The sequence below is a fragment of the Chelonia mydas genome, chromosome 6 (genome assembly GCF_015237465.2).
Source record: "Chelonia mydas isolate rCheMyd1 chromosome 6, rCheMyd1.pri.v2, whole genome shotgun sequence".
NCBI lineage: Eukaryota > Metazoa > Chordata > Testudines > Cheloniidae > Chelonia > Chelonia mydas.
The window spans coordinates 91,412,196-91,424,474 of record NC_051246.2 but is presented as its reverse complement, the minus strand read 5'-3'; the positions used below and the strand labels follow the sequence as shown (position 1 = coordinate 91,424,474).

Below are 12,279 nucleotides of genomic sequence, written 5' to 3'. Positions count from 1 at the left end.
CTAGAGCATCCACAGAGCTTCCTACTGCCTTCCCCTCTGCTTCCCCCGCCCTTAGGATACACCAAAAAAAGGGACACGGACACCTGTGGTCTGTGAATCTCAACCCTTATAGAAGAAACAGTCTGTACCATTCTGTATTACCTGGGAGGGTCCAATCATGAGCAATAGAGACCCCCAAAGTGCTATGAGTCTCACAGCAGCAAGCATGAGAGGAAAAGTTGCAATACCCTGCCCCCTAAAAACTTAGCTCTCTAAGAGCAGGGCAATGGGTTGTTCACAGGGCTCACTTTACACAGCTGGTTATGAGGAGGGGGACAACTTCAGTCTGTCAGGTCTTCCCACAGAAATCCACCTACTGATGGCAGGATGAGTGCTGGGGCTCCTAGCTGCTGACCTGGGTTCTGTGAGCTGATGCCAGAGCAGTATGAACTAATAGTAAAGCCCTACAAATGCAGACATTCTTTATTTAAATAGCCACTTACCGGGCTCTTCCAGCAACTGGGCCTCTTCTCATCCTGGCCCTGCAGAAGACAGGGCAGCAGGTTTCAGGGTAGCACCACAAACTCATTCTATATCACTGGAAGATTTGCCAAGCTCTCCAACTCCCTGGTATACAAAGCGAGGCCACCCAAGTTTGCAGAGTTCCTTGAAAACCCCACCCTAAAGAAGGGTAAAAAGGCCCTGACACAGGAAGTCCAAGCAGCTCTCTTTTAATAGGAATTTGTTTCCTTTAGCTCATATTGAAGGATCTTCCATTTGGAGCCAAAGGGCCAACAAACATCCCCCAAAGCACGAATGCAAGTGAGACTTGGACATAAGGCTAAAATTATATTCCTGATGCTGGGATACCTGCTATAAGGGGTTCCAATTATGATGCCCCATCTTCATCAGCAACATTACTCCTCATTCCCAAATGGGCTTCCTGTGGAGCCCAGGCCAAGGAGAGAAAACTATGGTGGGCCCAGACACAGGACCACTGATGATGGGTGCAGCTTTTAATGGAGGTCCACACAGCAGCATGCATTGCTGTGTCTTTCAGAGTACTGAGTGGAGAGGCAGGGCTTCCAACAGTGCTTGGAAAAGGCTTCAGTGCCTACCCTACAAGAGGGAGCATTCTGTAACGTGAAGCTGAATTCAAAGCAAGGGGGATAAGGAACCGCTGCAACCTCTGTACAACCCTCAGTGGCTTCTAAACCTGCAAACATCTGTATTCCTTGTTATACAATGCCACTGAGCATTACTCATGCAGTGCACCCTCCTCCTCTTTCCTCCCCTGCCCCGTGGTTGCTTTCCCATGCCCTTTGCACACCATGCTGTGCATCTCCTTCCCCTCCTGCAAGTGTCCAAAGATGTGCCTCTCCAAGCTTTAGGGACCCTCTGAAGACTTTGTTTGGAGGGACAGGTAGGTTTGTATTCACTGGCGTACTGAGGAAATAGTGTGTGGCTATTCTCGCCCTTGTAGGCCACAGCACAGTGGCCAACAATATTGTAGCTATTTAGAGCTACTCCTCTTTGCTCTATTTCAGTCCCCTCTGTCCCTCTCCCAGAAGGTGTTCCCCCTACAGTGCAGGTTGCCAGAGCCAGCTGTCCTGTTTCCTACCTGTCCTGGAAGAGACGTATTGCCAGCATATAATTCATTGTTGTCTTGTACTCTAAGTAGGATCTGGAAAGGCAGGTGGAGGGGACTGATTAAAGCTCAGGCCAACACAATGAAAAGGCGAAGGAGGCCTTGCACAGAATTAAGACATTCATAAAATACACCCCTAACAGAAAGGCACTGAAACAATATGGTGCAATCAGACAGGCAAGGGGAGAGGAGAAAGGCAGTCACTGTCTAGCACCTAAACGCTGGGGGAGGCAGACACAGTATGTGGTGAAAAAAGGAAACCAGGACATAAGGGAAAAGGAAAAGCAGAACCTAGTGTCACCCAGGGGTGAGGTCCATTGTGTACCTGTGGCTCTGAGGGTGGGACACACAGCATGCATTGGGGTAACCAGAGGAAAGAGAGGGAGTTGACAGTGCTGTCCCCCATCCCCAAACACTAACCTGGTTTTAATTCACATACATGTCCTATAACCAAAAACAGAGCACCAAGGAGACACTGAGCCAACACACTGGATTTTTCCTCACCCATAAAGATCCCATGTTAGTGGCGTTGGGAATATCCGGATGAAACCCCCTCTCCGCTCATTCTCCTCCTTCACTCGACGCAGAACTTTTATCTGGGATCGGAGAAAGGAACAAGAGCCAAGTGAAACAGATACTAGGACTGAAATTTATCCTCAGGGCAGGGCTTGGGTTCCAGAGGATGAGGCTGCCATTAACCCTGCAGTTGTGGGAGTGACTAGTGTACATTTGATATAATTATACAACAACGTCATCCTACATGTAGGCACTGAAGGATCCTACGGCTTTTTAGAGCATATATGCACTCTTGGCATAGCAGCGGGAGGGGCCCTTCCGGGATGGAGCCACTATTATCAGTAAAATTCAGCAGTTTCACTCAGAGAATAAAGGTCTCCCTTATCACTTTTGTTTGCCCCACTCTGGGGCCAGACAGCTCTCTATTGAGGCAGTGGATACTTGGCAGCAGCAATTATTAATCCAAAATTACATTGGATTATTAAATTACTTGTGTTCCCCTCATCCCTACATGTTGTCCCAAAGCCAAGGTACATACAATATCAGGTATTTAACAGCCCTTACCTCCTCCATAGACAGACCCAGCATGGAGCCACTTTGCTTTCCGGCTACCTTTTCCCTGCCTGAGGGCATCACGTTTTTCACCTCAGCATCACTGGCAGACAGAGGGCGGGCACGCTGTAGAGACATAGTCTGAATCCAGATGTTACTCTTTCCCCTCTCTAAACTTATTTTAAAAATTAATAGCTAAATTTAAATTCCAAGCCCCCATGCTCAGCAGAATCCACACTCCAGGGCACCAGAGCCAGGATTCACACCCCTATCCTCCAACTACAGCAGGATGTACACTCCATTGGGCACTAATGTCAGGATTCACATTCCCAGTTTTTGAGAACAGAAGGACCGCAGGCATTAGTGCCAGCATTCACATACCTCACCCCTTTGAGAAAACCATGATACATACCCCAGAAGCACTGCAGCCAGGATTTTCACTCCGAGCCCCCAAGCACAGAAAGATTCATACCCAATGGGCATCAGAACCAGGATTAACAGTCGCAGGCCCCAGGCAAAATGGGATCCCCATCCCAGGGGCACCAGAGTCAGGATTCACCCTCCCCGTCAGGCTGCGAGGTCTCTAGTAATTAGCTAGTGAGATGAACTTGTGGGAGAAAAAGGCGAGACATTCAGTTCAATATCCATCATGCTCTCTTCTCAGCTCACAAATCTGAAAGACCACACTCTGATGCTCCTGGGACTCAACAAAAGACCTTTTCTATTCATACAGCCATACTCCACAGCCAAGTGGCTATCAGTATTATCACAGACAAGCACAGAAGGCAAAGAAAGACTTGAAAAGCAAGAAACTAAAGAAGGAAGGGTTTGCAGAAGTTCTAACAAACAAAGTCTTAACCTGAAGTCAGTGCCTGATAAGTCACAATAGATCAATTGATGAGCCTGGAATCAAAAGTATTTGCAAAGCAACAGAACTGTCAGATCCTAAGAAATGGACAAAAACTTAGATCAGTGTAACCGGACACAATCTGACAGGATAGTGGAAAAGTTTAACTGGGCCCTAGGCACAGCTCAGGTAGGCTTCCTCTGTAGAAAGATACAAAAAAGACTGAGCCCAACTCATTCCTCCAGATGGCATTCAAACCACCTCTTAGCACAGAAGTGAAAGAAGAATCAGGAAGTAACTCAAAATTGATTAAACCTTGGGAGTAATCCCACAGAACACATACTGAAATGAAGATGAGTGCAGGATCCAATTGCATTCTTATTTGTAAGAATCATCTGAGCTGATAACTAAAACAATAGAATTTCATTGTGGCAACCTCCAAGAAACCACAAGCACAATGACAGAAGCGGAGGATGAAGCAGTTGCAACAGGAATGGATGTTGCACTGGAGCAGGCTGGGCTGAGCTACTCAGAAGCAATTCATGTGGTGAGAACCAGAGGGAAAGCTGACATAGCAGGTGCCAACTGAAAATGTTTCATTATCGCCTATTGAACAGTGATTAGAAAGGAAGGACCTCAAAGAGGTCTGGCTGGGGGGAAAAATGAATGAGTAAACAGGAGTCATTGAATTTAAAGCCAGAATGGACCACTCGATCATCTAGTCTGACCTCCTGTATATCACAGGCCACCAACACCACCCACTAAACCCAACAACCACAATTAGACCAAAGTATACAACCCACAGGAAACCAGACTATTATGTGCCAAGGGCATAGAATAGGAGAGACCGAGGTGCATCAGTGCCCCAGGCCCCTGCAATGGCAGAGAAAGGATTAAATGAGGTATACCCAGATGATCCTGGCAAGTGACCCACACACACAGGCTACAGTAGAAGGCAAAAAACCCCAAGATCACTGCCAATCTGGCCTGGTGGAAAATTCCTTCCTGAGCCCAAAAATGGTGATCAGTCAGACCCTGAGCATGTTGGTTATTCCATATCCTTTCTCCCTGCATTCACTTCCCTATGTCATCACTATCAACTCCTTTGCCTCAATATCTTAACTCTCTAAAACCTTCCACCATCCATCCACTTCCTAAAAACCCTTCCTTGACTCCAATATTATACCCACCACATCAGAAATGATTCTTAAAGAAAACATTAGGAGAGAATTTTTCATCTTAAAGGCTTTCGATGGCCCTATCAGAGAAGCATAGAATATCAGAGTTGGAAGGGACCTCAGAAGGTCATCTAGTCCAACCCCCTGCTCAAAGCAGGACCAATCCCCAACTAAAGCATCCCAGCCAGGGCTGTGTCAAGCCTGACCTTAAAAACCTCAAAGGAAGGCAATTCCACCACCTCCCTAGGTAACGCATTCCAGTGCTTCACCACCCTCCTAGTGAAAAAGTTTTTCCTAATATCCAACCTAAAACTCCCCCACTGCAACTTGAGACCATTACTCCTTGTTCGGTCATCTGCTACCACTGAGAACAGTCTAGATCCCTCCTCTTTGGAACCCCCTTTCAGGCAGCTGAAAGCAGCTATCAAATCCCCCCTCAGTCTTCTCTTTCGCAGACTAAACAATCCCAGTTCCCTCAGCCTCTCCTCATAAGTCATGTGTTCCAGTCCCCTAATCATTTTTGTTGCCCTCCGCTGGACATTTTCCAATTTTTCCACATCCTTCTTGTAGTGTGGGGCCCAAAACCGGACATAGTACTCCAGATGAGGCCTCACCAACGTCGAATAGAGGGGAACGATCACGTCCCTCGATCTGCTGGCAACGCCCCTACTTATACATCCCAAAATGCCATTGGCCTTCTTGGCAACAAGGGCACATTGCTGACTCATATCAACTCATATCTATCCCTGGAGGTAAGTCAGTCTCTTCACTGCAGATGGGGAAAACAAGCAGAAAGGGGAAGTCAGTTATTCAGTGTCAAAGCTGAAACTAGAACTCAGTCGTTTCTGGCTCTCACCCACGTGCTCAATTCTACAGAGACAGTACTATTGCCTAAGTGCTGGGGAAAAAAGCTCTCTAATCTTCTTTACCTCTTGCCCAACAATATCCTCTAATATTTCGGTGTAAGGTTCATTCTGATCATAGTACAGAAACCTCTCTCCTCTGTGTAGATAATGATTTCAGAAGGTTCTTGCTCCCTCCTTGACCACAGTGCATCTTTTGAAAAAACTGTGGACAAGACCACCTCCTAGACCTACTTCCAAAGACGGGCACATGCCTCTGAATCCCACACCATGGTCCTACCCTGACCTAACCATCCATGGCAGCTACTACAAGATCACTCCCACTATGGAACTTTACGATTCAGTACCACTCTTTTCTTTCAATCTTACCTTTACCATTAACCTTAGCTTTGACTTATGTTGAGGACATACAACTCAAAATATCTTTTAACACCTTTAACATATCCTTTCTTGTCACCCTCTCAGCTCATCTTGCTCTAGTGCATTTGTGACTTCAACTCTTGTTTCAGATGGTTGTCTCAAGGACAATAATTATTTCTTCTCTTGGGCAAGAGAAGCCCTTCTCCAATACAAATCTATCTCCTCTAGCTTCCTTTACTCAGACCTCTTTTGTCTCCGGCCTCCATGACCTAGACAAAATCCTATACTCTTCTCCACCCACAACTGTGATATTGCTCCCATTTGCTACTGCCTTCATCATCGCCACCCTGACTACTGCAGTTTCCTTCTCTATGGCCTCCCCGAATCCCAGCTCTCCAGGCTCCAGCATGCAAATGCTGGTGCCACCATCTTGCACCTTTGTGGATGGATGATCACACCAGCTTGACTTTTTAAAACAATCTTGCCACTACTGAGAATCTTCTCCCTGCAGTTCCTGCCATCTGGAATAATCTTCCTATATCTCTCCATCTCCATTCAAATCTCAGATGAAACGTCTTTTCTCCTTTACCTCTGAATCTCTTTACCTGGGCTATTTAGTTCTGCAATACATTCTGGGATAATTTGTATCAAAGGTATTATAAAAGATAAAATTTAAAATTTTATCTTTCACATCAGTAAATTTAGTTGAATGAAGCCCAGTACTTACCAACTTTGTGTTTGTTAGTCAAGACTGCACAGAGACAGGGCACTACAAGAGACAGATAACTGGAATAAAAATCTCATGTTCTGCCAGGACACCATCACCTCTGACAAGGTGGGAGCTAAAAAGTCCCAGTGAATGGTAAGGTGGTCCCACCACCTCCTTTTCCGATTTTGCCTATGTCCTGCACAAATGCATTCTGCATCACCTCCACCCCCAGCAACCATAATAATCACCTTCAGGCAAATGCTCAAATGTTTAGACCTTCGGAGTACATGCACAATCCGCAACAGAAAAGACAACTCCACGTGACAGAAGCAACCAACCTATCTCAACTGTCAAGACCAAAGTTATCTTTTTTTGTACTAGATAAATATTTTTCATCTGCATTAACACCTACTAACCATTAAAGGAATAGATTGGTCTAAGCATAAGAAGCTACAGCTCCCCCTTTACTGCTTAAGATTCGTTGAAAAAGCTGTAGCCCAAACCAATGGACCGTTACAAAGAGAGCAGGTAATTGCTCCATTTCTCTGGAGGGTACCAGTGCTCAGGGAGTCAACACAAAGAAATCACATAAGGGACTGGCAGTGCATTATGGTGAGACCCATGTTATCATCTTAAAATCACCAATCCTAACCTGATTATTTATTTCCTACAAATGAAACTTCCCCTGATTAAGGTCACAAACTATCCAAATTTCTGAGATAATGGAGGAGCTGAGAATGACTCAAAATTCCCTTTGCAGTTGAGACCAGGAGTGGAAGAGGAACAGATGATGAAACAGGAACCAGGTCAAAAGGCATCCAGAAAAGAGCAGCCCCCCAAAAATTCTTGGGTATTGGAGACAGGCCTGTGCCCACCTCTGCTCAAGGGATCCTCTGTAGAGCCCAGGAACCCCTGTTGCATATCCTTACTCATTATCCTACAAGGGTTTTCCTGGTAAGAGAGGACAGTCCACTTCATGGCCACCACTCAGCACTGTGAATCTCTGTACTTTTCAGCTGGCCCAGAATTTACTCACCATTTACAGCTTTTATGAGAAATCCATTCTGTAAATTCATAACACCTAAAAATCCAATGCTTCAAATACATCTCCGCTTTCCTAATCTCTTCACCCTGAGCTATGCGTGTGCATTCAAGCAGGAGTTCGATGACCAGTGGGGTCTGCCCTAGCAAAAAAGGTTACTTACCATTTAACTTGTTTCCTGAATAAATCGCCACTTGTAGAGAGTGGCTCCCACAGGGTGGTCCAAGAAAGTCTAGGTCAAGGAGGAGAAGGCACGGCACGGCACTCCTTCCCTCTGCCTCAAAATGTGGTCTAGAAAGTCATGGAGATCTATATTGATTCCCACCTGTTGAATTGGATATGGGAACTGGAGCCTCAGCCCGGTGTCCTAATGTCCAATGGAATCTCATCTCACCTCACCAGTTATTCTCACCCCACAAGATAATTCCAGGTCCAGATTTTGGCTGAACTGAGTTTTGTGAGATGTACTTTACCACAATTCATATAGAGTTTTCCATGTTCTGAATCTGTTTCCAGGTAGATGGAAATCTGAACAGAGAAAGATTTCCATCTACCTGGGCTCCAGTCACAGACTATGCCACAGGAAAGGTCAATTGCAGCAGCACAGTGGCCAACTGCAGGCAGCTCACAAACTCTCAATGAAATTAAAACCCTCTGATTTAAAATTCTTTGCAGTGCTTGTGAAGTGAGAAATGCCTCCGAAAAAACAAATGGGCTGGGAGCTCCCCACTCCATTAACATTTGTGGGATCCATCTGGCTGACAGAGAGAAATGAGGGAAAAGCAGACTTTCAGAGCTCCAGCATTTTAACAGCAGAAGGGACACTGGACATTCACCAGGAGCCATATGAGGTCAGTCCAAAGGGATAGGAGATGAGAGAAACCAGGGGCAAAGGAGAAATAAGGCTCTAATTTCAAATATGAAAGCTCTTTCTGCGTCAGATAAGGTCTCACAAACGCTCAAAAAGCTGTGGGATTCTTGAAGCTAGTCACCCACAATGAAGCTGGCTGGGACACAGAGTACAGTCGCATCCCATGAGCCTCCTCTTCTACAATTGTGCTAGGATTCCAGGGGCCTCACTACACTCACTTGCAGGCTCTTTCACCTTTGGGCAAAACTGATTAAAGCTGCTGTCCTGGTATTTTCCTCAGAGCTGCAACACAAAGTCCTGGGTTGCTGAACTTGCTTACCTGAGGCTTCTGAAAGGGATTTCTTCTGGCTGACTCAGATGAGTGTTGGGCTACCCGGCTTGACCGCTGGCCCAGATCCTGGCACACAAAGCCTGTGGAAGTAGAGAGACATGTGAGAAGAAGAGGTTACTCACCTGGTACAGCAACTGTGGTTCTTTAAGATGCATGTGAAGTGGAATGCCCATGGGGGGGGACATGCATGTGCACCCCATGCACCTTTGACTGGAGATTTTTACTAGCAGTGTCCATTCGACCCAAGCAAGGGCCTTACATGCCCTTGTGCTCACAATACCATGTCTATATGGAGCTGTGCAGATGAACTGTGCTCAGTTCCTTTTCTACTGCAAAGTCTCACAAAGGAAACTCTGAAATAGAGAGGAAGGAGGGCAGGTAATGGAGCATCAGTAAGGGGATACACCTCAAAGAACCAGATACTGCACTCCTTCTTCGAGAAGTAACCCTATGGGTACTCCACTTCAGGTGATTCCAGAGCAGTATCCCCACAGGGAGGAGGGAGCTCCAGAGTCAGGTCCAGCACTGAAGACAAAACCACATTGCCAGCTGCTACATCAGATGTAAAGGCACGGACCAAGGCCTAATGTTTGGAGAAGCTATGTATTGAAGACCACATAGCAGTTCTGCAAATCTCAGATACTGGAACATCTGTAAGTAATGCAAGGGATGCTGACTGCAACTTTGTAAAGTGCACTAACACCCTTGAATTTTAGGTTGAATGCTAGCTGCACCATAACATGCAAAAATACACTGAGAGATCCACCTCAATAGCCTACTGGATGGAGATTGTGGATCTTTTAGATCTGGTTTAAATGGAAGTAAGCAGTCCAGGAGACATCTGACATTTTTTGGCCCTATCCAGATAGAAGGCCAATGTTCTCCTAACATGCAAAGTATGAAAGGAAGCCTCCAGCTGAGAATTATGTGGTTTTGGGGGAAAATTCGGTAAAATGAATGCATTGACTAAGATGCAACTCAAATGACACTTTAGGTAGGAATTAGGGTGTGAACATAAGGAAACCTCGTCTTTGAAGAATACCATGAAAGGATGGTCTGTCATTAAGGCCCCAGTTTCTCCAACTCTTCAGGCTGATGTGATGGCTATCAAAAAACACCATTTTCATAGGCAGGTGAAGAAAGGAACCAGTTGCCATTGGTTCAAATGAAGGTCTTGTTGAGACATCTAAGAACCATATTGCGATCCCAAGTCAGAGTAGGGTCTTTCATTTCAGGGAAAAGGTTCCCAAAACTTTTGATGAAAGTCAGAGTTATTGGGTGAGTGAACACGGAGAACACTTCCACTGGGGAATGAAAGGCTGTTATGGTGGCCAAGTGAACCTGGACCAATCTGGTTGATAATCCTGTTTTCTTAGGTTCCAGCAGGTAATCTCAGATAATCAAGAATGAGGAAGATGTGGGTGCAAGTCACTGGAGTTCACACCACTGGCTAAATCTATTTGAAGGTGAGTATTTTGGGTAGACCATTTACTACTTTTTAACAACACCTGTTGTACCTCCACAGAACAGGCAGACTCTAGTCCCACAAACCATTGAGGAGCCATGCCCCAAAACAGAAAACTCCTAGGCTGCAATGAAGCAATTGATCAAAGTCTTGGGAGAGGAAATGAGGGATGATCAGAAGCTTAATCACTGAACAGAGGGACAGGTGAAAGGTAAGAACGCCAAGCTTGTCTCAACCACACTGGGAAACTTAGAATAACCTGGCTTTGTCCCATCTGATTCTATTCATCATGCTCAGTTTATAGAGGTGGCAAAGAAGTCCACTTCTGGAAAACTCCAAGTCTGAAATATGCCTTGGAGGGTCTGAGAGTCCAACTCCCGTTTGTAGGCCTGGGAGAAGCACCTGCTGAGAGCATCAACATAGCGTTTTGAATACCAGGGAGGTAGATTGCCGAAATGCTTATGCAATGGCTCATGCACTAGTACCTCAACATTACTGCTTCGGCATCTGTGGGGGGCGGGGGGAAGACAGATCTCCCTCCTCCTTACTGGATTACATAAAACATGCAGCCCACATTGTCCATCATGACCCTGATGAGAGGCAGAAAATAAGGACAGGCATTTCTGACTGCCCTGAGTTCCAACAGGTGATGTGGAAACTGGTTTCTTGAAGCAACCATCTGCCCTGGATTGTATGAGCATCAAGATGAGTTCCTCATCCCAAAAGGCTACGTCCATCATTATAGTGACCATTAGAATCAGTTGGAAAAAAGGAATGCCTGGACCAATATTCTGATGATCTTTCCACCAGTCTAGGGAATCTTTCACCTGGCAGGGAACCGAAACCTGTTTGTCTAAGCTGCATCTCTTTGGTAACTAGATTGCTCTGAGCCATTCCTTGAAGAATGAAGGCACAACCTTGCATAATCTTTTGTAAAAGTACAAGCTGCCATGTGACCTAAGAGTTGGAGGCAGTTTCTCACTGATATTTTAAGGTGCTCAAACAGTCTTGGCTAGACCGAACATTATGAATCTGTCCATATGAAGGTAGGCCCTGGACTTCAATGAATCAAAGGATACCCCTATAAACTGTATTTTCTGTACCGAGGTCAACGTGGATTTTTTTACATGGAGTTGAAGACCCAATTCCAGGAACACCAAAAGGGTACTCTGCATGGCTGACTGCACTGCTTTGTAAGACCAATCCTTGAAACGACCAATCATCGAGGTACAGAAATACTAAAATTGCCTCTCGACAAAGCTAAGTGGCCACTGCAAATACTTTTGAAAAACACTCTTGGAGCTCAGGAGGAGCATCTAGTATTGAAAATTATCCTGGCCTAAATCAAAAACAGGTATCTTCTGTGAGATGGATGTATCACTTTATGGAAATAAGTGTCTTGCAAATCGATGGCTGAAAACCAACCCCCTGAATTTAGTGAAGGAATTATAGCTGTCAGAGTTACCATCCTGAACTTCTGAGACTTTACAAATTTGTTTAGTAGCCTTAAATCTAAAATCAGTCTCCACTCTCCAATTTTCTTTAGTATAGGAAAAGTAGCTTGAGGAGAAACCCTTTCCCTTATTTTGAGCATGAACAGGCTCTATCACTCCTAAATGAAGAAGTGAGTTTATCTCCTGTCTCACTAAGAACTTGTGACAGGGGTCCCTGAAAAGGGATGGGTAAGGGGGGGGGGGGTGGAAAGGAGGGAGGGAGGAAAAGGGAATGGTGTAGCCCAATGTTACAATCTCCAAGACCCATTTTTCTGTGATAATCTGTTCCCATGCATGTTGAAAATGGGTAAATCAGGGTCCAAATGGGGGAGGTGGGCAAATTGTTGCAGATGTGAACTAAAGATGGGGATGAGTCAAACCCTTGACTAATCCATCAAATTGGTGTTTTGATTCTGGTTGAGTAC

General features: G+C 45.4%; 1 protein-coding gene across 23 annotated transcripts in view; it reads right to left on the bottom strand.

The window, feature by feature from the left end:
• TTLL5 (tubulin tyrosine ligase like 5) overlaps window positions 1–12,279 on the bottom strand; it is a 215,091-nt gene that overhangs the window by 140,003 nt on the left and 62,809 nt on the right. For 17 of the 23 annotated variants that reach the window (XR_005225559.2, XM_037900712.2, XM_043549810.1 and 14 more), the window contains 5 exons: window positions 8,885–8,976; window positions 2,708–2,836; window positions 2,132–2,223; window positions 1,601–1,663; window positions 483–521 (listed from right to left, as the gene is read on the bottom strand). Coding sequence is in view for 22 of the 23 variants with exons in the window: in XM_037900712.2 (XP_037756640.1) it covers window positions 483–521; window positions 1,601–1,663; window positions 2,132–2,223; window positions 2,708–2,836; window positions 8,885–8,976 (415 nt within the window). In the remaining variant the exon portion in view is untranslated. The remainder of the gene's footprint in view (window positions 1–482; window positions 522–1,600; window positions 1,664–2,131; window positions 2,224–2,707; window positions 2,837–8,884; window positions 8,977–12,279) is intronic. The other 6 variants (XM_043549806.1, XM_043549802.1, XM_043549803.1 and 3 more) reach the window with 2 other exon arrangements.